A 27,467-nucleotide genomic window follows, 5' to 3' on the forward strand; every position below is an offset into this window, starting at 1 on the left:
GAAATTGTACGTGTGTAATTCAAGATTTGACATACATTAGTATGTGAAGAATATAGCGTTATTGCTATATTGTCCCAGTTCTTTGAAGCATACTTTGATATTAAAAGCTCATCATTTTGAGCAGGGTCGAATCTGGGTGAGACCTTAAAGCAAGACACATTCTTTGAGACTCCGGATGAATGCCAGGTGGGCTTTGTGTCAAGTTGAGCATGAATACAGGAAGAAAGCGTTATAATTTCACTATTTCCACAGACTCTGAGCTCTTTGTTGGCATATCATTGGCCAAAGACTCCACACACCACAGATGCACAGATTCACACGAGACCTGCTGATTACACATAAAACGTATAATTTATTCATTTCAGTTAAAAGGTCCACATAGTAAAACACCTCTATAGAAAAGACATGTGGCTTCAGAACATCGAGTGGACATGAATGTATTGCTTTGTGGTTCGCTTTTCTTTTTCGCATGACCACTTGAAACAAATAAATAAACAGTACATAGGCATAAATTTACACATATTACATAAGTACAAAGCCTTCAACATGCCCTCCCTTGCATTGCGTTAAATCTTTTTTTTTTTTTTTTATCATGCAAACAGGTTTTAAATTCAAACAATGGTGCTTTAAGGAAAACCTTCCACAGTCATGACTGTTTAAAACATTAAATTGTTACGTAGAGGAGACCTTCCTTCTCCCTTCACAGTACTCTACGCTAGGGGTCCCCAACCACTCTGCGGCGGGTTGCACAGATGAAAAAAAAACAAAAACAAAAGTACAGTAGTTCCGGTTTACTTATTAACCGAGGCTGAAAAACATTTTATTTTGAAAAGTGACCGGATTCTCTCCGTTACATCCATCTATGACTGACTCTTCACGCATGTCAACTTGTCTCCGTCGCGAAAGGCTAATATTAAATACGCACGCTGGCAAATGAGTAAAATAAACAAATGTATTTGGAAAGTGCCCCCACGGCGAATAGTTACAGGGCCGCGAAGGGGATAGACTTGTATGAAGCGGTCCGTGGCAGGAAAAAAAGGTTGGGGACCCTTGCTTTACGCCTCCGGGAGAGGACCATCGTCTCTACAGCAGCTCCTCTGGCGCCCTCAAGTGGCGACAATACAACGTTACAGCATTACCACTGTAACGCCTACCCGAATAATGTAGGGTCTAATTGCTTTCCATAGCATCAATATCCATCTTAAGGTCCTCTACTAGTACAGTACTAGCGCACTCTTTGTCCCCAACTAGAGTGTACTAGTACATGGACATTCAGAACTGAACTTTCGGGGCATTACATTTGGCCACACGAGCAAGTCATAAATAAACGAGATATTAGCAGGAATAACGTAACAGCACAATGTAACTGCATTTGAACACGTCGAGTGGAGTGTGTGTTTGTAAAAACGTACATAACTACTACCTCGCAGCTTATTTCGAGCTACACAGTCAAGTTAAAAATCAAAATAACCTAAAGTTTGTTTGACATCAACTGTCCAAAAGGCATAGGAACAACTCTGGTGTTTACATATTGCATGGTGATGTTTTTTTCAATGAATGGAAAAAAAATGAATTTATTCGGATACTTTTCAGGTATAGTAACGCAATCTAATGAGGTTCAATGCAGCCGGGGGAGTGTTCCGAATAAATCACATTTCAAACTCCTGTTAAATGCGAGTCAGCTCCAGCACTAAGAAGTGCCTCGGATTAAACCCCAAATAAAGCTTGGATGTTCTAGTTGGCTTTTTTCGGACATTTTTGTAGTCATGCTTTGCGTCTGTTTTTCTTCGGCTTGAACCGGCGCCTTAATCAAGATGGAGGCAATTATGAACAGTTCCAAAGACCCACAGTCAGTGAACGCACAAAATCTTGACGTTAATCACGAGTCACTTTAAATGGTGGCACTGTGCTGACTCCCGTTCAATTCACTCCCTTGTATAGACTTTTTAAAAAAAAAAAAAATTTTTTTTTTTAAATCAACCGGTAAGATCAGTTTAAAAAAAAATTCAGTCTCCACAAACATTCATTTGTTCAAGTTTGATCACCGGTCAGACAGAGACTGAATTACTATTTGACATTTTTGGTCACCTAGTTCAGTCGCGCAAAAAGTGAGGCGCTTTTTAAAGCATTTGATCGTGGCAATCAAATGAGCCTTATTAAGCAGTAGAAGCAGCCAACCTTTTGATACAATTCTTGTCAAGAGGCGCTGTCAAAAATGATCCTGAAGTCGGACAACAATCTGCACCTTGGAGATAAAGAACAGCTACTTGATACCTTTGTTTCCGTAGCAACCTCAGACAGAGCGGGAGGCCTTCGAAACTGCTCTTTGAATTGTCAGATGACTCCTACTTGCTTCGACTGCGTTATAATAAGAGAACACAATGACCTAATTAAGAGAAATAGTCATTTTACAGAATTGATGTTTAGGAAAACCTGACAATCGATAGTTGCTCGGGAGAACTCGCGGCTTCGGAGTCAGTCAAGTGCGTTTCGGCGTCAAACTGTACATTATTAAAGTGGCGCTTCGCCGCGTTCGTCGCTCAACACGTTCCGGGCGGCGAAAGGTTCAAACGCGGGCGCCTGTTCGATTGAATGCTTCAACACTGACTCGTCTCTTTGAGGTACATAAAACAACGGCACGAGGGAGGACAAAAAAAAAAACAAACATCGACGCGGTACACCTAGCAGCTGTGACAAGATCCTCGACGCACGTGTAATCTTGTATGAAGTGGATAAATACGGAGGCGACATCATCCGCGATGTAGCAAATGATGGCGTGAAAGTCTTCAATTGGCTTTTTTTTTTTTTTGCAACTGAAATGACGAGGCCAACAGTATACCGAGGCAACAGCGCAAACAAAAACATTCCGCCCGCTTGACGGGCTCATAAATAACCAAAAGCTAGGGATGTAACGATTGATCGAAAATCGATTAAAAATCGAAATAACCAAAAGATAGGGATGTAACGATTCATCGAAAATCGATTAAAAATCAAAATAACCAAGAGATAGGGATGTAACAATAAATCGAAAATCGATTAAAAATAGAAAAATAACCAAAAGATAGGATGTAATGATTAATCGAAAAATCTATAAAAAATCGAAATAACCAAAAGATAGGGATGTGGCGATTAATCGAAAATTGTTTAAAAATCGAAATAACCAAAAGCTAAGAATGTAACGATTAATTGAAAATTTACTAAAAATCGACTCGAGCCGATTAATCGATTCAAATCGAACACTTACGTCCCAGCACTAACAAGCCCTATACAGGAACACCTAACAAAAGACATAACAAACCTAGCTCATTAGAATATGCTAATTTGGAGTGCTAAAAATGGTCTTTCAATTTTTCTTCTTCCATTCCAAATGCATACCACATGTAGATCAAATTATGCAACCAACAACAACCAACGTCTTTGCGTTTGTGGATGGCTGCAGCAGCACACTTAGCGCACAAAAACAAGCATGGTTGCGATTAAAAAATTTTTTTTTTTTTTAAATCGAATCGAAAATCGGGAACTGCAAATCGAATCGGGGCTTGAGTGAATCGTTACCTCCCTAGCAAAAGCTCATCACAAAAAAAAAAAATCAAGTTCATATGAAGTCCAATAGATACTGTACAAGATAAATACATCCTTCTCTACACAGATCAATGTGGTGGTTACGTCCAAAGAAATGGCACCTCGTGGTCAACTTGGCACCTCGACCGCTCGTTGGCTGCCGCGCGCGCGCGTGCGCATGACCTTAGCCGTGCAGCGTCCCTGCGTTACCGCGTCGGCGCCGTGCTACTTCCCTGTGCCCGCGGGGCGGACCCCCGCGCGCTAGGCCCGCGGCTCGAGTTTGTGGGACAGTTCAAAGAGCGTCTGCTGATTGTCGATGATGTGTAGGTAGTGAACGCTGGCCCGCAACTCGGCGCTGTCCACGCCGATCACCTCGTTGCCTGCCGCACAGATGAACGCAACCGTTAAAAAGGGGCTTTGTGGCAAATTTGGAGAAAAAAAACAAAAAAAACCCCAGACATTTCAAGCTGTTACAACAAAGACGGTACATGTGTAGTTAAAGCAAGCAAGCTAGCCTAATGCTAGCTTAATGCTAACATGAATGGAAAATGCCATAACGGTTAACGGCAATAGTTTTACAACCTTTTAAGCAAGTGATACTTGAACACAAATGGTTCAACTGCATCAACAAAATCTTTTCAAAAGTGCAAAAGCGAGGGAGCCATGCTCGTATTTTTTTTTTCCTCCTCACTCACCTGTTTGGTCGCTTTGGCAGTGTCGAATCATCCGAACTGTGTCTGCGATCATATGCTGATGGTGGAGAAAAAGATGTCAGTTTCAATTAAAAAAATTTAAAAAAATCACCTTCAATGTGTATACTGAAGCTTAGTGTATTTTTAATCTAAAAAAAACCAACAGTAAAAACCATTCTATATTTAAATTCCATATTTTAAAGGCGTAATCCACTGTTCTCAAAAGCATTATTTGACAAGTACATCTGAAATGAAAATAATGCAATTTTTTTTTTCGGTACGCCTAGCAAAGCAACATGCCATCAACGTAGCCGCCAGGGCTTTATCCGCCTATCTTGGGAAAATAGCGATAAATTGGCCAATTTCCGATGATGTAAGTAGAAAATGTTAAGGCAGACTCACTCACCAGCTTCTCGAAGTTCACAAGGTTGTCGTGAAAGGTCTTGTTGCCCTCGTGGATAAAGGTGATATCTGGGGGAGCAGATTCAAAGGGAAATCGAAGGTCTTTTATAGGGATGTAACGATTCCATTTAGGTGAAGCCTTGAATCGATTTTTAATCGATTTTCGATCCCTCATTTTTCATGAGTTCTCTTCATCAGACAATGAATCAATTCTCCTCGCCGTTTCGTGTTTGGCGTCTTGCTCGATGATCCGATCAATCGGTTTGAGTCGATTTTTACACGGCTCTTCGATTAATCGTCACATCCCTAGGTCTTTATGTCACTATGTCGCAAATGTGCTAAAAAAGAGAGATTACCTTTCAAGAGAAGCGGCATAAACGGGATCTTTGGCGGTTTCATTCTTTTAAAAGCTTCTCGGTAGGCTTTGTGGTTCAGAGACGGATCCTGAAAGAGAATCAGAGCGAGATGACAATGATAAAAAGCAAAGGAAAGAGAAGTCGTACATTTGCCCTCACCGTGATCAGCTCCAACTCTGCGAAAAGCTTCTTGAACTTCCCGGGACATTTCTTTCCAAGAAAAAAAAAAAAAAAAAAAAAAAAAATCAAATTGAAAACACAAATCAAGAGTGTAAACACGCAAACGTTAGCGCCTCACACTCGCCTCCCAGGTTTGGTTGAGTCGACTCACGGCCGCCGTGTTGAGGCCCATGATGATGGCAAAGGCGGAGTTCAAATTCCGTTGAGCTTTGCAACTGGCGCGGCGGCGCACAAACATCGAGCATGTCATCGCGGCGGCGGCGGCAAAAAAAACAAACAAAAAAAAAAAAGGGATTCTCGCCCATCGTGAGTGCGTTTGCTTACTGAGCGGCGATCTTGATGAACTTTTTGAGCAGCTGCACTCTCTTGTTGAGCGACGTGCACATGAGCACCTCAGACATAACCCACTGCTGGACCTCGTTGCAGCGCTGCAGCAGGACGGAGAGCGCCGCTGTGTGGGCCCCGCCGGGAATGCGCCTGAGGGTGTAGTAGACCAGCTCTTGCTGCGTGACCAGACATCGGCACCGTTAGCAAAATGCTATACTTTATGTTCATATCATATTATTGTTATGTATATTACTCGAGTACAGTTGAACGGCAAGTGTTGCGATACGTTAGTGGGGATGTAACGATTCATCGAAAATGCATAAAAATGGATTGACGCCGATGAATCGAATAATCGATTTGAATCGCGACGAATCGAAAAAACTTGCAAAAAAAAAAAACAACGACAGTCATTATTTACTTCATGGGAGAAAGCAAACCGACAAGGGATGTGACGGTTAATTGAATACGATTAATAATCGATTCATACGATTAAAAGCGATTCAAGCCGGTTAAAATGGATTTAAACCGATTAAAAATGGATTCAAGCTGATCAAAAATCGACTCAAACTGATTAAAAAGAAGATTACGATTTTGATACCAATATTGTCCTTTTTACTGAAAACAAACATCGGCTCCAAATATCGGCGACTGGCCTCTTTGGCTACTAATAATCGGTATCGATATTGGAGCTGAAAAAAGCATATCGGTCTATTAAAAATCGATTCTAATCGATTCAAAGCGGTTAATCGAAGAATCGATTCAAATGGAACCCGGGCATTTAGAGTGCTAAAAAAGAATGTCTTGCATTTTTAAATTTTTGAATTCCAGATGCGTAGCACATTCTGAATGTCTCGATGAAATGATGCTCCAAACGTGATTGCGTTTGTGGATGGCTGCTGCAGCAGCACGGTAGCGCACGGACACAAGCACGGTAGCGATTTAAAAAAAAAAAAAAAAAATCGAAAATCGGAAATCGAATGGGGGCTCGCGTGAATCGTGACATCCCCTTGATGGAAGGTTCCCTACACGCGTGGTTTTATACCTCATGGATGGATTTGAAGAGGCTCCAGTCCAGGTGTGTGAGAGCTGCGGCTACGTCCCAGGTGTTGATCCCCAAAAGGCGCACCGGCCTCCTGCCGAGCTCGGCGCTTTCCGTCAAAGGGGGCTGGTGGGCAAATCAAAAGCTGCTCATTTTCAGGTGAATCCGAGCGCTCGGCTCGTACAAAAACAGTGCTTTGCTGCCATTTTGATGTCAAGTAACTATATTGACGAGCGTTTCATTTGGACGCAAACGGCGCTTCGCTGCCATGCCGGCGACAAGGAACTCGATGCGGGAATGAGTCGAGGGGTTTGTTTTGGACAAAAATAGCGCTTCGCCACCATCCGGTGGCACCGCATCCACGCACCAAGATCTCAGCCGGATCCCCGCGGCACACGACGAGCTTGCCCCGCGGCGTCAGAGACTCCGAGTACACGCAGTCGCCGGGCTGTAACATCCTGCGCTCTGCGCGCACACACACACACACACACACACAAACGCGAGCCAAACGATTAATCGAGTGCGCGGCGGCCGCAGGGGTGGGGTGGGGGGCGGCGGGCGTTCACCTCCGGTGTGGGAGATGACGGCGAGCGCCATGTCGTCCTCCGACTTGTCCATCTTCAGTCTGACGATTGCGAGCAGCTCGTGGGCCTCCAGCGAGGGATGCGTGTGGACGCTCAGGTACGAATCGGCGCTGACGTAAACGCAGCAGATGACTGGCGGGTGAGCAGAGCCCCACGAAAGGGGCGTTGAGAGGTCACACGCCCGGAAAAATTCGGAAAATGCCCATTTTCAAATCTTCTTTTACCTTCTCTCGTCTCGCATGGCGGCGTGCGAAGTTGCAGGCGGTTTTCCTTCAGGCTTAGCTGCTGGTGCATTTGCTTGCTCTGGCAGAGGACGCAAGAGCCACGTCGCGGTGTTCCGATTATTAGGGGTGTAACGAATCGGCGAAAGTCCATCGATGCGAGAATCGAGTTCGGCTGCTTCGAATACTAAAAGGATCCATTTGTGTGGACGTTTTGGTCGCAAAATTGATGATGACAGTCAAATCTGTAGCACATGTTATTGATTTTTTCATAAAAGAAACTAATCGGACAAAAATGTCGTTTGATGATGTCATTTTCAAGTTTTTGCGGGTAAAGTTACACAAAGTGACAAAATGGTTTTTAAAATGAGCCATTCATTTTGTCCCCCGCAAAAAAAAATCGAATCGAATTAAAATCGGAAAGTGAAAATCGAATCAGGGCGAGTGAGTGAATCGTTACATCCGTAATACTTATTGGCCGGCGCATGTTATTTACCTTTTGGTTTGGCGGACAGTCATCCACTGTGCTGCAACGAATCGAGGAGGCAATGAGGAGGGACGGCGTCAAAGACAATGAATTCATCAATTCCAATCTTTCCGCAAGCGGCACGATGCAGAGCGTTTGCATTATTTGCACTTACTGTCTACGGCGCAGAAGCTTCTGGAACTCTTTCAGGTCTTTCTCAAGCGTCGGGAACTCGTACAGATCTTCGAGGACGCACCTGTAAAGAGTCTAGCAGAGCACGATTATCAAATAGAGAGGTGATCGTTCGGCATGCCAACAAAACCAAATGCAAAGTCAAATTTTAAAGTAAAACATTTTCCGATTATTTTTTTTTTTTTTACAAACCCCCCATTTTTTTTCAGGAAAATTATATTTTCCTTATGGGGACGGGGGGGGCTGGGGGGATGTGGAGAGAAGAAAAAATAAAAAAATAAAAAAATAATAATAATCGGAAAATTTCCTGAAGTCAATTATCTAGCCTGGCACCCCTTCGGCAGCATAATATATTTGTTCTTTTTTTTTTCCAGGTATCCATTGTATCGAAATGTAATTTTAAATATATAACTGAATACCCAATTTGAGCCCCCCCCCCCATCTCTCATTTCTGTTACTAGGCAACCGTCGCCTCGGTTGCACACTATACGAGATTAGACCCACGGCAACACTTCACTTTGGTTTCCGCGGCAACAGCCGGCGTATTTGGCGAGCGTGCGGTTATGCACCGACGGGGGGAGGGGGGGGGGGGTCTGTCAGCTTCTCCGCAATGTGGGCGTTACCTTCATGAAAGCCCGCACATGCTCCTCCTCCTTCAGGAAGTCCTTGGAGAGTCGGCTCCAGTGGGAGACCAACTGCAGTACCTTGCGCTTCCTGTAGAGGGTATCCTTGCCCTCCTCCTGGCCCCTGCTGCGCGCACTGCTATAGGTGAGCGTAGTCAAGGAGACAACATAAGATTTGGTGGACCCGATTTTGGTGAGCCTTGAAGGATTTTGTGGACCCGATTTGGTGGACCGATTTTGAAGGATATTGTCCCAGCAGAGCCTGACACAGGTCGGAGGTGGTCATGAACACCAGGTAGGTTAACAGGAAGTCATCCAACAGCAGTTCTGAAGCAGGGCAAACACAATTAAACGATTCACTTTCGATTCAATTTTCGATTTTCACTTCCCGATGAGTATAGTCGAACGATATAGGTATGTTCCGTCTTTTGTTGAGTGTTGCTGTATCCGGCCTGTGAGTGCCGAGATGTCAGAGTTCGATTCGAATCCATTATTTGATTAATCGGTTTGAATCGATTAGAATCGATTTTTAATAGAGATAGACCGATATGCTTTTTTCGGGGCCAATATCGATACCGATTATTAGTAGTCAAGGAGGCCGATAACCAATATTTGGAGCCGATGTTCACTTTCAATGGAAAATATTGGTATCAAAATCAAAATCAAAATGTACTCTTAACTTTGTTGCAATGTCTTTAAGCATGTTTATTGAACAATGTTTCAGATTTGCATCATGTTGATTTTTTTAAAAATTATTATTTCAAGAAATTTTTGACAATATACATCTGTTATAAAATTCCAACAGAAAGCTCAGGGAGCACCCAGGCTGTCTTAAAAAGGATAAATGAAAACTTTAAAACAATATCTCCATGTCGTTTTCTACAGTAAACGAACATTTCAATAAGACAGAAATGTTCAACTTTCACATCTTTGTTTTGATTTCCACAGTTTCAAATTGATTTATTATCAGAGTTTTTAAAAAAGCCAATGCCGATATTCGTCAAAAAGCCAAATATCGGTGCCGATAATCGGTCCATCCCTAACTTTTAATCCATTTTCGATTCATCGTTACATCGCCATCATTTAGAATGGCAGGAAAATATGAACCCTCACACCCTCTACTACCAGAAATGTATCACACTACTAAGCCCACTTTTGATTGACACTTTGAGTTGATCAGTTTGTTTTGCCCTCAAGGGAAATTGCCCCACAACACGGTTGCTAGCGATAATTTACAATTACAGACACACAGCTCCGATCCAAACACGTACGGACAAAGTCGAAGCGCAGGCAGCCAAGGGAAATATGTCAGAGTGGCGACATTATCACGGCTCATCACATTTTAAGAGCTAATTACTTTGGCTCTCTGGTGCGTACCGGAGGACGGCAGGTAAAGGTAGGCAAGAAAAATTGCCACTTCAAGCATAAATTGCGAGGATATTTTGTGCTAGAGAGAAATCCTGAAATTGTTGGCTGTCTTAAAAAAAGCGACATCTTTTTGGGCAATAAACCAAGCTTGTTTGGCTCCACGTTAGCCTACCTGTTGAAGAATTTGTCTGTGACTTCTTTTTGTGTCTTTTCTAGGAATAGACCGATTATCGATTAAAAAATTTTTTTTTTTTTTAAATCTGACGGCCGATAATAAATCAATTTAAAGTTGTGAGCTGGCTCCCTAAATTGTTCTTAGAATTTTATAACAAAGATGTATATTGTCAAAAATATCTTGTTGTAATAAAAAAAAAAAAAAAAATCGACATTATGCCAATCGAAAAAAATTTTCAATAAACAAAGTAAAGAGCTTCAAATTTTTTATTTGGGGGGGAGATTATAATGTTAATATTTTCCTTTTCACTGAAAATGAATATCGGCTCCAAATATCGGTTATCGGCCTCCTTGGTTACCAATAATCGGTATCGGCCCTGAAAAAAACCATATCGGTCTTTCTCCATTCTTTTCCGCATGAGTCCCAAAAAGGTGAAACTGTTTCTTTCTTGACTCTTGGCTATCCCCCCACTTTTGATGTCGATCTCTCGCCCCCTGCACCCTAAACAATCACCGCCCTCTAGCTAGTTAACCAAAACGACCTCTCATTGTCTTCTCCCGCAGTTATATTCCACATCTACTATTTTCCTGCTATGCTTGCCCCGTGTACACTCTCTACCATGATAAATCTCCATTTTCTTCAACATATGCCCCCTGCGTGTGCCTACAAAGTTAAAAACATTCACGCATCGTCAACTAAACCCCCCGCCCCCCCCCCCCCAATCCAGCTCCAACCTTGGGGGACTTCATCTCGCGTGAGACGCACAGAAAAGTGTCTGCGTGCTGAACTAATCACACTAATCCGTGGGTGTACTTTGTTGTTGAAGTGTGTGTTGTTATGTGCATGCATGGGGAGGGGTTGCTCCCTCCGTAGAAGCGTGTTCCGGCCTGTTCCAAAAAAAAAAAAAAAAAATTGCATGCGCAGCAAGGTCGGCTACAAAGGAACAACGATGCTCTATGCGTAGTTGCTCAAAACAACTTGGTTTCTTATGAAGATGTAATAGGGCTTTTTTTTTTTTTTTTTTAATTTGATGCCAATATTTTCTTTTTTACGGAAAATGAATATCGGCGGCAAATATCGGTTATCGGGCTCCTGGACGACTAATAATCGGTATCGGCCCTGAAAAAAAAAAAAAGTTGAAAAATGATTCTGATCACTGCAGTACTGATTTAAGTGCGGGATTGATCGTCCATGATAGTGAAGAGTGCGTTCGGTGACCTTCCATTTCTTTCAGGTCCCGTCTTGTCATCCAACGGTAGTCGCGGCGTCGGGCATATCATAAAACATGGCGGCAGTAGCTCAGGGTTGTTGCTAAGCAACAGAAGTTGAAAAAGGATGGAAGGAGATACATGAGGGTCACGGTTGAAGTCCCGCGGCGGGCAAGTCGAAAATTCCACTAGTCCACAATCCTGATTACTGTCACGATGCCCTTGAGCAAGACACCAAACACCGAATGGCGAGTAGAATTATTTGTCTGACAAAGGAAAATCATGAAAAAGAAATATCCAACATTAGGAATTAGGGATGTAACGATTAATCGAAAATCGATTCACGGGTTAACCTTACCCTAACCGACTCATCGAAAATCGACTCAAGGGTTAACCTCACCTTAACCGATTAATCGAAAATCGATCCAAGGGTTACCTAACCCTAACGATGAATCAATTCAAGGGTTAACCTAACCTTAACCGATTAATTGAAAAACGATTCAAGGGATACCTAACCCTAACGATTAATCGATTCAAGGGTTAACCTAACCTTAACCGATTAATCAAAAATCGATTCAGGCGTTAACCTAACCATAACGATTAATCGATTCAAAGGTTAACCTAACCTTAGCCGATTAATCGAAAATTGATCCAATGGTTAACCTAACCGATTAATCAAAAATCGATTCAAGGGTTACCTAACCCTAACCGATTAATCGATTCAAGGGTTAACCTAACCCTAACCGATGAATCGATTTGATTCGAATCGAACTGGGACATCTCAGCACTCGCAAGCCGTTTACAGCAACACCTAACAAAAGACATAACATACCTAGGTCATTAGAATATACTAATTTGGAATTCTAAGAACTGGTTTCTTGACTTTTTTTTCCCCATTCCAGATGCATACCACATTTTCAATGTGTAGATCAAATTACATACTTTGGTCAATCGTCAACAGCGTTCACCGAAAACCTAAAGACGAACCTGACCTGCGCGTGGAAACGCAAGCCTTATGATAAAACCTCCAAATTGCGTTGCAATCAACACATTTGGAGTCAGCTTCTCAGTGATGGCGGCGATGATCACTGATGTCATTTATGATGGCATCGCCGCCGCCTTTGTAACAATGCGCTGCAACGCTAGCGTGCATCACAAATCAAAACCACAGTCGCGCCTCATCAACTGGAGTATTGGGTTGGGTAAAAAAAAAAAAAAAAAAAAAAATACATCAAACACCGACAGGACCGGCGCACCCCGGCTTTAAAAAAAAAAAAAAAAAAAAAAAAAAAACCCGGCGCGCCCCCGGCCCGATCCGATCCGCACCATGTCGAAAGACGACAAAAAAAAAATCAATTTTGTCCATCGGGACAAATTCCTGACGGAGATGTTCCTGAAAGCCGAGCGGTCCGTCAAGCCGCACGTCACCTTCCAAGTCAACCCGCTGAAGAAAACGCACAGCCTCCCCGAGACGCCCACCAACATGGACCCCACCAAAGTCATGGTGAGGATGAAGGAGCCGGCGTTGAGCGACGCGGCGAGGGCCAAGGCCGGCGCAAAGACGGAGGACTTGTGGGACCCGGAGGCCGAAGAGGAGCGGCAGCGGGTGCTCAACAACAAGCGCATGAGAGAAGGCCTGGACCAACAAATGCAAGAGAGGCAAAAGATCAAAGAGGAGGAGAAGCGGGCCAAGTCCGAAGAACAGGAGATGCTCAAGTACCTGGCCGAATTGTACGCGCAGGAACAGGAGGAGACCGCGCAGAGCAAAGCCGAGGCCAAGAAGAGATTATACCAAGAAATTCAGGAAGACATCGCCGATTTTCGCCAATTCCGAGAGCGGGAGGCGCATCGGGAAAAGATGGAAACCAAGCGAATCGCGCAGATACAACTCGACTTACTCGAAACGTACTGGAAAAGGAAAATGAACAAGAGGGTTTTTTCCAAGGGCGGCCGAAGTAAGAATCTGTAAGGCGAGGAAGGAAGGAGATGAAGATCCGTAATATCGTCAAATTCAAATCGTATTTGCGCAGTGGCAGCGGGCGGCCAAGGAGCACAGGAGAAGAAGAAGAAGAAGAAGAAGAACGGGAAAAGTGTCACCCGGGCATCGCGCGGAGCCAAAGCGGCCGAAGCGACAAAAAAAAAATAATCGTTTGCATTTCGATATTTACGCAAAAGCGCGGCCTCGGTTGCGACAGGGCACAATCGACAATCCGCAAAATTGATAGAAATTTTTCACAATAGCTTATTAGGGATGTAACGATTCGCGTAAAACCCACCCCGATTCCATTTTCGATTTTTAGTTCCCGATTTTCATTCGATTCTGGGTTTTTTTTTTCGACTTGTTTATATAGCCAAAAGATGTTTTAAGATCTGCATTTTGCCATCGCTGCAAACTAACTTTTTGTAACTTTACAAAACACAAAAACCTGAAAATGAACAAATAATTTTTTAGTTAGTTTAACTGGAAAATAAACAATTGTAAAATAGATTTTAACTGTTACCATCAATTTGTCATCAAAATTTCCATATCAACTTTATTTTAAAAAAAATTTCCAACCATCAATTTGTGATCAAAATTTCCATCCCGATTTTACTTTAGATTTTTTTACATCGATTTTAAGCCGTTTGAAACGATTTTCCATTCATCGTTACATCCCTATGCCCATTGCTCAGATTAATCAAAGTTAATTAATCGAACATCGATGTTCACAAAATGAAGTCCAAAACGTGCTAGAATCAGTTTTAAAACCCCAGTCGAGTGAAATCTCGATATTCTTCCCACGATATTTTCCACATGTTTTTGTACCGAGAGGTGGAGCCAGAAGAAAAATGCTGGATGACGTAGCGTCCACGTTTTAGCGTGCCCAATGACTCGATTTCTCATGATTTTTTTTTTAAACTTTACGTTCTATATTTGGACACAAACGAATACCTATTGGTGGTTCCAGCATTTATACACACTTCTTGCATTGGTGGTCCATAATCTCCAAAAAGTCATTCTTCAAAGCTGTTCCTGTTAACTGCCTTAATAAACTTCTGCATAAAAAAAAAAAAAAAAAAGTTTTGCTAGCTTGTTTGGCTCGAACAAGCTTGACAAATGTGTCTGTTTGTCTTCATCAGAGAGTTCGTAAATGTTTTTCTTAGGGCTGCTCGATGATGAAAAATGTGATGGCGATTCCTTTTGCTAAACATTGAAATCACGATTATTCTAACGATCGTTTATTTTTGGGGCCCAAAACATGAAAATGTTTTAACGTAAGGAATATAAAGACGCTAGAATTATGTAAGTTCCTTTTGGACCAAAAACATTTCTGAAATTAGTTATAGAATTTTTTTATTTTTTTTTAAAGGTGTAAATGTATCAACAAAAGTATGATTTCCTTGTGTAAACAGTGTGCTGGACATAAATGTAAATGATTATATTAATAATCGTTTTTTTTACGATTATGGCAATTTTGTAATTGTGGAGTGTAATAATCGTAATTGTAATTGAATTGAATTTCAATTAATTGGGCAGCCCTAACTCCACGATTACAAAATTGGCATAATCGTAAAAAAAAAAGATTATTAATATGCGTTTGTATGTTCACACAGGGAAATCGTACTTGTATTGATACATTTGCACCTTTTTAAAAAAATAATAATAATAATTTTAGAAAGTTTTGTTTGGAATTTGTCGTTTACTTTTAAACATTTTCCTGTTCGTGCATGTGACGGGTCGGCGACGCACCGCCTGGTTCCTGCCAGCTATCCTAGTAGTTGTGGTTACACTAATCGTTTTTTTTTGTTTTTTTTTCGAATAATGCCAATTTTGTAACCGTGGAGTGTAATAATCGGAATTGATATTCGATGAATTGCACAGCCCTAATTGCAGGAATCCTTTGAAATCATCAGCCCGCTCCAGTTGTTTAGCAGCGGCAATGTCTGCAATCCCCCGAGGGGCTCATTTCACAATCGCCATTGGAGCGTTTCATCTCTTGGAATAGTTCCAACGTCTGCAGGCGGCACCAGAATGTGGTTGTTGCGCGAGTGCTGGATCGTGCGCACGCAAACACAAAACGTACACGCGCTGGGTTTTGTTCCGACTTGTTGCTTGTCATCAAAGATTTTGGGCCAGTCATATTTTACGGGAAAGGAATCGTATTCAAGGATCAAAGAAAGCTAAGAGGAGAGTGTTTGAAAAGAAATGTACTTTTCTTTTTCCCCCCCCGCCGCACATTCGTTTTACTCTAGTAAATAGCTGACCCAAGCCTCGTAAAAAAAAAAAAATGTCGATTAAAAATGCGATTAATCGCGATCAATGATGGAAAATGCTGAGATTAATTCGTTACAACTTTTTAATGGCTTGACAGCACTAATTCTAACAGACGAAAACATGTGACTGATGACATTTCAATTCATTTCAATATCGAAAACTGATTTGATACACTTGGAGTAAATTTTGATACGAGCCTGCTCAGAGAAGGAATTTAAACTTTTTCCACAAAGGCACGCGTACTTATGATACAGAAATGCCCTCCCAGATTAAATCACTAATATGATTAGAAGGTAGGGATGTAACGATTCACTCAAGCCTGTTCGGGTCCCGATTGCGATTCGATGAATGGCTCATTTTAAAACCATCACAAAAATCGATTCTTTCGATTTTTGGGGATTTTTTTTTTTACACAAACGCATACTTTGAGCAGTTTGATTTTCGATTTTTCGATTGATCGTTCCATCCCTATTAGGAAGTAGGCAAACGTACCGCTCTCCGTGCTCTCGGGCGCCCCCCTTTGGTCGTCTAGCCGCAGGTCACTCAGCAGATGCTCCAAGATCTTCAGCGGCGTCCCCGACACCACCACATACCTGAAAGACCAAGACCGATGACAACGGTCCTCGCTAGGGCGCGACCCGCTTCCGCTGATCCGTCCCGCGACATTCTCATCGTCATCGATATAACGAAAATGGGGAACATCGAAAGCGCGGGCGACGTTCTCATGCATGGGAGCCCCCCCGTCCTCATCGCCGTCGTCTTCATCAAAGTCTTCCTCGGCCTGGGCAAGACTCGCTTGCTTGGCGGCCGCCCTCATAGCTCGGCTCTTCGGCAGTTTGAGTGCATCGGCGTTTTTTGCGCAGCTGGGGAGAAAAACTTGCCGGCTACGTGCCTCCTGTCATCTGCTGTACAAGCTCCAAAGTTTGAGCACTTCCTTTCATAGCAACAGCAGACAATTGGGAGGGAACTATTGCTAAACACACACACACCCACTTACTAACCTGCGTCTGTTAACACTCCCTTAGTCGTTCTTTCAGTCTGAGCATACAAGGACGAAAAAACACGAAAGAAAATGCACTTGCCAAAAAAAAAAAAAAAAAAAAGTATTTACTTTATGGGAGAAAGCAAACCTACAAGGGATGTGCCGATTCATTGAAAATCGATGACTAAATCAATTCAAACCGATTAAAAACAATTCAAAGCATTTAAAAATAGATTCAAACTGATTAAAAATGGATTCAAGCCGTTTAAAAATCGATTAAGAGACTATTTACTTTATGGGAGAAAGCAAACCTACAAGGGATGTGTCGATTCATTGGAAATCGATTAAAAATAGATTAAAACCGATTAAAAACAATTCAAACCGATTAAAAATCGATTCAAACAGATTAAAAATGGATTCAAGCCGTTTAAAAATCGATTAAAAGACTATTTACCTTATGGGAGAAAGCAAACCGACAAGCGATGTGACGATGAATTGAAAATTGATTAAACATAGATTAAAACCAATTAAAAACAATTCAAGCCGATTAAAAATCGATTCTAACTGATTAAAAATGGATTCAAGCCGTTTAAAAATCGATTAAAAGACTATTTACTTTATGGGAGAAAACAAACCTACAAGGGATGTGACGATTCATTGAAAATCGATAAAAAATCGATTCAAACTGATTAAAAACAATTCAAACCAATTAAAAATCGATTCAAACTGATTCAAAAATGATTCAAGCGTTTAAAAATTGATTAAAAAAAAAGACCATTTACTTTATGTGAGAAAGCAAACCTACAAAGGATGTGACGATTCATTGAAAATCGATAAAAAATCGATTCAAACCGATTAAAAACAATTCAAACCGATTAAAAATCGATTCAAACTGATTAAAAATTGATTAATCGAATAATGGATTCAAATGGATCTCAGGCATCTGAGCACTCACAAAGCCGTATACAGCAACACCTAACAAAAGACTTAACAAACCTAGCTCATTAGAATATGCTAATTTAGAGTGCTAAAAAATGTTTGGGTTTTTTTCCCATTCCAGACGCATACCACATTTTGAGTGTGTAGATCAAATTACACGCATGCTCCAAACATAATTGTGTATTGCGTTTGTGGATGGCTGCAGCACCACACGAGCGCCATTTAAAAAAAAAAAAAAAATCGAAAATCGCGAACTGAAAACCGAAAATCCAATCGGGGCTTGAGTGAATCGTTACAATCTCTAAAACCAACAAAACATGACTTTGGTAAATACGTCAAAAGTGATGCCTCGAGTCGAGGTAGAGACACGCCCACTAAGGCGATAGGTTGCAAGTTCGACCGACCTTTTGTCTTCCTCTCGGGGCCCGCCCGCCGACGATGTGGGCGAGGGCCGTTCGGATGGCGACGTCAGCGACGATGTCACTCTTTGCAGCACCAACACGTCCCGTCCTCGCTCCTTCAGACAAACCCGTCCAACCACCTCCTGATCAACACAGTGGACAAAACGGAACGAAAACACTCACATTTGACTTCTAGAGGGCTCATTTCTTCATCTGCGAGCATATTGCAGCGATAATTGGAAAAAAACATCGTAGAAAAGGCCAATACAACAAATCTCATCGGCAATTTTTTTTTCCAATTTATGTTTGGAGTTTCTCCAGGCGAATGCTGGGTGAGACTTGACGAGCTTTACTTTTAAACAGGAAGCGCAACCCGATCTGCGACTGGCACCAGACGAGACCTTGGCCGACAAAAAAAAGGGAGCACAATCGGCGGGGGGGGGGGGGGGGGGGCTTGTGGCGGGGGGCGGGGGGGGTCATCGCATACTGGTGGAGCAAAAGGATCAAAAGAAGACGTCAGGAGCAGAAGAGGAGATCAAGAAGCATTGTCTCTCCGCCAGATGTTGGCTGCACACCGCCAGCCCGAGGGCCCGGCAGACAATCGCGGTTGCTGCGACGGCCAGTCTCAATTCGCAGCCCAGATGCATCCTGGGTATCATATCAAGTACATGACGTTTCTCCGGGTACGAACATCGAACAGCAAAAATGTATGGATGGGCAAATGGTATGAAACATTTGGGATGGAACGATTCGCATTTTTCGATTTTCAGTTCCCGATTTTTTTTTTTCAAAAATGTATGGATGGGCAAATGGTATGAAACATTTGGGATGGAACGATTCGCATTTTTCAATTTTCAGTTCCCGATTTTTTTTTTTTAAATGGCTACCATGCTTGTCTTTGTGCGCTAGTGTGTGAAAAACATCTGCATCTTGCATCGAATCGATTAATCGCTTTTTTTTTTTTTTTTGCATGGCTGCATATTTTAAGCCGTTTGAATCAATTTTCGATTAATTGTTACATCCCTATTAAACATATATACCATCGCACAAAATGCTTTAAAGGACACAATCGGGCATGACTTTGCTTGTTCAATGGAAGCAGACCTGCATCTTGACTCGAATCGATTAATCGATTTTTTTTTTTTTTTGCATGGCTGTATATTTTAAGCCGTTTAAATCAATTTTCGATTAATTGTTACATCCCTATCAAACATACATGCCATCGCATCCATAGCACAAAATGCATGAAAGGACACAATCGGGCATGACTTTGCTTGTTCAGTGGAAGCAGACCTGCACCTTGCATCGAATCGATTATTCGATTAATTGATTTTTTTTTTTTTTTTTTTTTTTTTGCACCGATGCGTATTTTAAGCAGACTTCATGTCTTCGGGAACTAAATGTCATACTGTAAGGTCTCAAATCCATTTTTGATGCCAAATGTAATCTGTGCACAAACGCCCTTACATCTTCAACTGAACCGACTACGACGGGGGAAAAAAAAACAAAAAAAAATGCAACGATTATGTAAGCGGTCTGATTATAAATACATTAGCAAGAGCTGTGGGAATGTGCTGCCGCATTGGCGATAAAAGTAGCGAATTGTTGATGTATCCGATTAGAGCCACCATTTAGACAGCCAAGAACAACAGAAGCAATCCCAGAGTGGAGGAGTGAACACGCACACACACACACACAAACATAAGATCAAAAGGAAGTGTGTGTGTGTGCAACGCTTAAAGTGGTCATGCTGTGTGATGCGAGTATCGCAAGAAAACACACCCCAAAAAAGTAGAGGGGCGCCAGATAAACATGTAAGGCACAGAAAGTACAAAAATATACATATACAAAGTAGGAAATTGAAAGGCCGTGTATGTGTGTTGATGGCGTGTTACGTAATCGAGTTGAATATGGATTCAACTGAACATATACAGCTCAATTTATAATATTGAAATGAAATCCAGTTTGCGACCATCTGTGCATCCTGTTTGTCAGTGGCCCGAAAACCTCGTTTTCCTCTTTCCTCTCCCGAGTGGGTTCAAGCCAGGTGGGTCCCCGCATCGGCCTTTCAGCGGGCAGATTTTAACGCCGCGGAGATTTGGATTTGGGAACAGCGGCCGGAGGCGAAACGACACGCGCCCTGCTGTGTGTGTGCGCACATGACGTCCCGTGCGGAGGAAAGGCGGGCGGGCGGGCCTCATGGAAAAGACAAAAAGGAAACACTCTTGTGTGTGTGTGTCGTATCTGTGTTATGATAGCTCGAGTGCCTAATTCCTGGAAATGACGGATCGGAAAATGAAAAGCCAATACACAACCGCAGCAATTGTTGACCAGCACATTAATTGGAAGGGCAGCAATGCACACAAAGCAGGGGCGATACCGATTATTGGTAGCCGGGGAAGCCGATAACCGATATTTGGAGCCGATATTCATTTTCGGTGAAAAGTAGGGATGTGCCGATTAATCGAGAAATCGATTAAATTGCATTGGGGGATGGCCGGAGCAGCAGACTAGCGCACAGAGACAAGCATGGTAGCGACTTTAAAAAAAAAGGAAAAAAAAAGGATCGAAAATCAGGAATCGGAAAGCGAATCGGGACTCGAGTGAATCGTGTCATGCTTAGTAAAAAGGAAAGGAAAATATTGGCTTCAAAAATAAATAACACTGTCAACTTTGTTGAATCGTCTTTTTTCGTCAATTTTTCAGATTTGCGTCGTTCATTTTTCAAAAAAGTATTATTATAAATGTTTGCCAATACACATCTTTGCTGTCAAATTCGAACAAAAAGGGATCTCCCAGGGTCATCGGTATGTCGTCAATGAAAATTTCCCGATAATTTTCTACACAGGAAATAAAGTTCTCCAAAACGTCAAAATGACAGAAATGTTCCACTTTCACTTGTCTTTGTTTTTATTTTTAAAACAAAAGCAAAAGGCGCAGAGTGTTCCTAGCATCTCTTATAAAGTTAACTGAAAATTAAAGAAATAGTCCCTTGAGGTTGACACAGTTTTAAAGTGATTTTTTTTTTATCAACCATCAGATTTTGGAAAAAGGCCAAATATCGGCGCCGATAATCGGCGCGACCGATAATCGGTCCATCCCCAATTATACGTGCATGTTACCTTATGGGCAGAATGCCGTCTCGCTGAATTGCATGAAATCAAACTCACGTCCGGTGAATAGAAGGCAGTGATGCGCACATGAATCATATCGCTATGGCAACAGACCGTGCTAATTCGTCAGGCCTTGGCTGTCATGGAAAAAGAGAAGTCAAACCAGGTCGCAATGACAACCTAGTCGAGGAAAAGCAGTCGTTCCTTCTCGTCTTCTCCGATATCAAAACCGGTGAAATAAATTATGAAAAAAAAAAAAAAAAAAAAAAAAAAAGAATCACGGTTATTTTGGTAGTAAGTGAAATCACGATTATTCTAACGATGATTTATTTTTGGGTACAAAACATGAAAATGTTTTAACGTAAGAAATATAAAGACAATTGCATTTTTTTGAAACACTATAAATGATATAATTCCTTTTGGATCAAACAAAAGTCATCAAATGTGTTATTACCAAAGAAATTGGAAAAAAGGTGCAAATGTAGAAATTCAAGTAGGATTTCCTTGTGTAAAAAAAATATTGGATATTAGAGATAGACCGATATGCTTTTTTTCAGGGCCGATACCGATTATTAGTAGTCGAGGAGGCCGAAAAGGAAAATATTGGCGTCAAAATCGAAAATGTACTCTTAACTTTGTTGTAACGCCTTTAAGCGTGTTTATTGAACAATGTTTCAGGTTTGCATAGCGGTGATTTTTTTTTTTTTTTTTTTAAATCATTATTATAAGAAATTTTGGACAATCAACATCTCTGTTATAAAATTCGAACAAAAAGTTCAGGGAGCACCCAGGATCGTCAACATCTCATCTCAAAAAGGAGAAAGGAAAAATGTAAACAATAGCTCCATGTAGTTTTTTTTTACAGTAAATTTCAAATTGACAGAAATATTAAACTTCCACAAATCGTTTTTTTTTTTTTGGTTTCCATTTTTCTATTGATTTATTATCGGCCGGCAGAGTTTTTATCGATATTCGTCACAAAGCCAAATATCGGCGCCGATAATCGGTCCACCCCTATTGGATCGAAATGTAAATGATGATATTCATAATCGTTTTTTTACGATTATGACAATTTTATAATCGAGGAGTGTAACAATCGTAATTGTAACTGAATTTCGATTCATTGCGCGGCCCTAACTCCACGATTACAAAATTGGCACAATCGTAAAAAAAAAAACAAAAAAAAACGATTATTAACATGCATTTCTATGTTTATGCAAGGAAACCATACTTGGATTTATACATTTGCACTTTAAAAAAAAAAAAAAAAATAATAATAATTTTAGAAAGTTTTGTTTGGAATTGATTTGTCGCTTACTTTTCAACATTTTCTTGTTCGTGCCCACGGCTAGCATGCGAGGCGTCGGCGACTCACCGCCTGATTCCTGTCAGCCAGCCGGTAGTTGTGGTTCTGCAGCAGCCGGCAGCCGTCCTTGGCCAATCGCTGAACGGCCTCCAAGCCCAGTCGGCCCGTCAGCTCCTCGCGGCCTCCGCCTCCTCCGCCGCCGCCGCCGCCCAGCTGCGACACGGAGGGCGTGAACACATATCTCAAGCCGCAGTCCCAAGACATGACGGGAAGAGTCGCACTTGGCTCGCGCGATGGATCGGAAAGTTGCGCCTGATCCAGAAGTTGGTGATGACTTTCGCTCGGCCCATTTGAGGAAAAACGGGGAAAAAAAAAAAAAAAGTCATCCAGGGACTCTTTATCTATGTCTCTAAAGTCTCATTATTCCAAATGCTATTCATTCGACATTCTAATTCCCGCTATCTGTTGCGTTTCTCTCTTTGTCTCCATGTCAGCAGATCTGGCGGAGAAAGAGTGAGTGCGAGTGATTATCAGCCTAAGTGGGCGGGAGTGCGTGCGTGTGTGTGTGTGCGTGCGTGCGCGTGCGTGCGCGCGCGCGGGGAAGAGAGTGTGTTGGCCTCTCCTCGAATCGGGATTTTGAAAGTTTTAAGCATGTTGGCTTTGCTGAATTAAGAGCAAAGTGCCTCATGATGCCTGAAAACGAGGTGGAAAACGCATTTGCAGGGAGTGAGTAGGGATGGAACGATGAATCGAAAAATCGATCAAAATGGACGATGAATCGATTCGAATCGGGCATCCCAGCACTCTAACAGGAGATTAGTCTATTGATTTTTTTTTTTTTTTTTTTTTTTTTTAGGGGCTTTTCATTTCCTTAAGAGTTGAGTCACCGCTGTCCCGCAGTGTCGCGTCATCGTGGACCATTTTGTGCTCGTGTCTGGTTTCACGTCGACCCCCCAAAAAAATCGAAAACGGATGTCTGTTTTACCGGGCCGGGCTCCGCGATTGGCGAGTGGACGTCCTGCCGGCTCGTCTCGGCCGCGTCAGAGTCCTGCTCTGATACTGCAGAAAAAAAAAAAAAAAAAAAAATCAGAGACAAGCGTGGGGGTTGTGGGTGGGCGGCGGGGGGGGGGGGGGGGGGGGGGGGGGGGGGGGGTAATCGTTTTATGCGACGCCAAGTTGTCCCGATAGACTGCGTGTTTACTCACGAGCTTTGCGCGTCTTTCGGGCAAGAGCGGCGGCCAACTCGCTTTGCACCTGGCGGACGTGGCGAGAAAAGGGAGGAAATTGCACAGCGTCAAATACTCTGGGCCGGAGCCGTTTGCGCACACATCGACGCACGTACTGTGGATGTGAGCCTTTCTAGAGCTTTCATCTGGAGGATTTCGCCGCAGACGTCCCGGTTTCCCTCAGAGTCCTCCTCTGACCTTGGAGAGACCACAAAAACACCTTCACTTAATTCATTGCGGTCCGATCCAAAGACCGACCCACGAGGGGTGTAACCATACGCTCACTCGGGGCCCGATTCGATTCCGTTTTCGGTTTCCGATTCCGATTTGAAAAAAAAATAAAAAATTTGCTACCATGGCTTGCTAGGGATGTTATGTCTTTTGTTGGGTGTTGCTGTATAGGGCTTGTGAGCGTTGAGATGTCCTAGTTTGATTCGCCTCGATTATTCGACAAATTGGTTTGAATCGATTTTTCATCAATTTTCAATGAATCGTTACATTCCTACTAAATAACAATGTAGAAAACATCTACTCACTCTATACACCCTGTTTCTATATTTTCCAAAGGGGCTTTCCATCCTTTGCAAATGTGAATCGAGTATTCGATTAATCAGTTAGAAGCGATTTTTAATCAATTTTCAATGAATCATTACATTCCTACTAACTAACAATGTAGAAAACATGTACTCACTCTATCCACCCTGTTTCTACTTTTTCCAAAGGGGCTTTCCATCCTTTGCAAATGTGAATCGATTATTCGATTAATCAGTTTGAAGCGATTTTTTTTCAATGAATCGTTACATCCCAACTGACTACCAATGTAGAAGACATTTCACTCCATGCGCCCTGTTTCTATATTTTCCAAAGGGGCTGGCTTTCCATCCTTTTCAAATGTGAATCGATTATTCGATTAATCAGCTTGAAGCGATTTTTCATCCATTTTCAATGAATCGTTACATCCCAACTGACTACCAATGTAGAAGACAATTCACCCCATGCGCCCTGTTTCTACATTTTCCAAAGGGGTTTTCCACTCTTTGCAAATATGTGAAAACATAACTTGCATACATGGCACTGGCGTGTGATGTACACAGGAAACAGTGTGAGCCCCCCCCCCCCCCCCAGCAATAACACACGGCCGTACGCTTTTGTCTTCATCGGCGACCTGCGCCCGAGGGCCCCTCACCCGATATGTCGACATTCGAAAAGCAGCACTTCGGAATGGCCTTCCTGGCCGAACACTCTCTCGCAGAAGTGAGCGCTCATTTGCATATAATTCTCATATCAACGGAACCCAGCGGAACGTGCAATTGTTCTGGAGGAAGAAGGATCCCGGCCGCGGGCGGAACCGAAGCAAATGCTTTCCGATCCGCGCGCGTGTAGGCATGAGACACCAAAGCAAAATGTCGATGGACCAAACGCAGAGTGACAGTTGCAACTTGAGCAGTTTACAAGCAAAACGGCTCAGGATGATGTCATCGTGTGCAATTAACATCCGCGCAGGCCCTTGAGGGCTCAACTGCCTTTTCTCCGCTCTCCAGTGCATCGCTGATGGCGGATTAGCATGACTGCCTCTTGCAACGCCTCCGTGTTTGCCGTAAAAAGATGCCGCGAGGTGTGTGTTCACCTCGCATGCCGCGGGCTGCGCGATTCATCGGAATTCAAGTCCAATTACGGTTATGACACCCGGCGATGACAAAATCGGTTTGGCGTTTCAAAAGTGCATAATATTTATGCCTAATCGTGATGGATGCCCGAAAATGATGATTGCCGGCGGGTGGGGATGCAACGATTCACTCAAGAACCGATTCGATTCGATTTTTTTTTTTTTAAACGCTACCGTGCTTGTCTCTGCTGCTGGAATGGAAACAAATTGAAAGACATCTTTTTTTTTTTTTTTTTTTTTTGCAGTCTAAATTTGCATATTCTAATGAGCTAGGGATGTTATGTCTTTTGTTAGGTGTCGCTATATAGGGCTCGTGAGTGCTCAGATGTCCCGGTTCAATTTGTCTCGATTATTCGATTCATCGGTTTGAATCGATTTTTGAGCCATTTTCGATTCATCGTCGCATCCCTACCGGCAGGATTTCTTGCTAGGACAGCAGAAAAAAAAAGAAAAAAAACACAAAGGGAATATAAAACAAAAGTATACTTTTATTTCAGCAGATTTACTTGCAAGTACGGATGTGACGATTAATCGAGAATGATTTCAAATGTATTTGCCCGGATTGATCGATTAATCTATTCGATTACTCGAAAAATCTATTTAAAAAAAAAAAAAAAAAAATCTAGAAAATGATAGGGGTGTAACGGTACGCTAAATCACATTTCGGTTCAGTTCAGTTTCTTGGAAACTTCGGTTCGGTATATTTTCGGTACAAAAACAAAAAAAACATTTTTTTAAAAATATATATGTTTATTTTGAAAAGATGACAAGTAAATGGTCAATTATTTAGAAAAAATAAATAAAAGTGAACCATTCGGGTGATATTCTAAGAAATTACAGTGGACCGAACCGAACATGCCATACCGAAATGTTACCCCCCTAGAAAATGATGCCTTGAAGCGTTTTTTCTTTCCAGATGCACAGCACATTTCGAATGTGTCGATCAAATTATGCACTTGCGCCAAACGTCGCTGCGCATTTCGTTTGTGGACGGCCGCAGCAGGACACCACAAGCACGGTAGCGATTGTTTTAAAAAAATCGAATCAAATCGAAAATCGGGACCTGAAAATCGAATCGAACCGGGCCCTGGGCGAATCGTCACATCCCTACCCGCAAGTGTTTCCCGACACAACTACTGATGTTGTCATTTACAGCAATACGTTTTGGAGAGCGAGAGAGAGAGAGACAGACGAAGGACATGAAGTGGGCGGGGGCGTGCGCGGTGGACGGGCAGCGGGTGCCAGCAGAGCAAAAAATGCAGCAATCAAAGGAGAAACGGCGGTCCAGAGCGCCAGACCGAGAATGAGAACGTTGAGTGCATAATCGCATCTGTGCAGATCCTCAGCACCGATGATTTGGGCCAATAGTTAGGATCAAAAAGAGCACACTTTTTCTTCCTAGATTTTCAAAGCCAGTGTATAGGGGGGAAAAACTATTTTAAAAAAATATATATATAAATATATATATGTATATATATATATAAATAATACAGAGTTAAAATTTGCAGCAGGGCTCGCTGTTCACTCTCAGGGTGCCCAAGCCGCACCTTTTCCGATTGAAAAAGCTGCTGTGGGGTGGCGTTTTGGAAATGCCGCACGTGCTACTTTTCTTCATTTATCTGAGTGGCAGTTTGAGTTCAGTGGCAGCCTCAGCAGGAATCCCGCGCACCGACCGGAAAGGCAAAATTAACTTTAGCTGACACCCGCTGGATGCGGAGGGGTGCGCACACCCAGGATTTACAACTCGGAAAAGGGATTTGGACTCGTGCTGGAATTAGAGGAAGATGTCGGAGAGCGTGCGGCGTGAGCAGGCGCGCGCCTGCTCCTGCGCACAGATCATCCACCGACTCCAGTTTTTTTTTTCAAAGTAAAAATCGGTCATTTTCTCTCGCTTGCGATGGAACGATTCACAACATCTTTTATTGTCTCCAGCTAGCACGGTAATGATTCACTCAAGACTCGATTCGATTTTCGATTCTTGGTTTGGATTCTTTCGGATCGTCGCCGTCCTGTGAAAAACGCTGAAGTTTTTTTTAAATTTTCACTTTAATGCGATGTCTGTCACGCGGAAACATGATTCATGTAAAAATAAGAAAATGGGGAAAAAAATGGAGAGTGTTTTTCACATGACAGCGACGACATGAAAGAATCGAGATCAAGGATTGAAAATCGAATCGAGGCTTGA

The 27,467-nt window shown here is 42.4% G+C and overlaps 1 protein-coding gene across 2 annotated transcripts in view; it reads right to left on the reverse strand.

Annotated features, from left to right (window-relative positions):
* Positions 1-332: 332 nt before the first annotated feature.
* The window catches only part of rapgef5a (Rap guanine nucleotide exchange factor (GEF) 5a), a 36,688-nt gene continuing 9,553 nt past the window's right edge, over positions 333-27,467 (reverse strand). For both annotated transcript variants that reach the window (XM_086014562.1, XM_086014565.1), the window contains exons 6-26: positions 23,733-23,814; positions 23,596-23,644; positions 23,376-23,449; positions 22,460-22,603; positions 17,975-18,114; positions 16,142-16,242; positions 8,892-8,970; positions 8,644-8,788; positions 8,004-8,095; positions 7,859-7,889; positions 7,366-7,444; positions 7,124-7,273; positions 6,925-7,022; positions 6,561-6,683; positions 5,516-5,694; positions 5,316-5,406; positions 5,171-5,221; positions 5,012-5,099; positions 4,660-4,724; positions 4,257-4,311; positions 333-3,941 (exon numbers count right to left, since the gene is read on the reverse strand). In XM_086014562.1, the coding sequence (XP_085870688.1) occupies positions 3,823-3,941; positions 4,257-4,311; positions 4,660-4,724; positions 5,012-5,099; positions 5,171-5,221; positions 5,316-5,406; positions 5,516-5,694; positions 6,561-6,683; positions 6,925-7,022; positions 7,124-7,273; positions 7,366-7,444; positions 7,859-7,889; positions 8,004-8,095; positions 8,644-8,788; positions 8,892-8,970; positions 16,142-16,242; positions 17,975-18,114; positions 22,460-22,603; positions 23,376-23,449; positions 23,596-23,644; positions 23,733-23,814 (2,035 nt within the window). In that variant the 3' untranslated portion in view covers positions 333-3,822. The remainder of the gene's footprint in view (positions 3,942-4,256; positions 4,312-4,659; positions 4,725-5,011; positions 5,100-5,170; positions 5,222-5,315; positions 5,407-5,515; positions 5,695-6,560; positions 6,684-6,924; positions 7,023-7,123; positions 7,274-7,365; positions 7,445-7,858; positions 7,890-8,003; positions 8,096-8,643; positions 8,789-8,891; positions 8,971-16,141; positions 16,243-17,974; positions 18,115-22,459; positions 22,604-23,375; positions 23,450-23,595; positions 23,645-23,732; positions 23,815-27,467) is intronic.

Source organism: Filicampus tigris, chromosome 18, assembly GCF_054856515.1.
Source record: "Filicampus tigris isolate MCC_2025a chromosome 18, RoL_Ftig_1.0, whole genome shotgun sequence".
Taxonomy (NCBI): Eukaryota; Metazoa; Chordata; class Actinopteri; order Syngnathiformes; family Syngnathidae; genus Filicampus; species Filicampus tigris.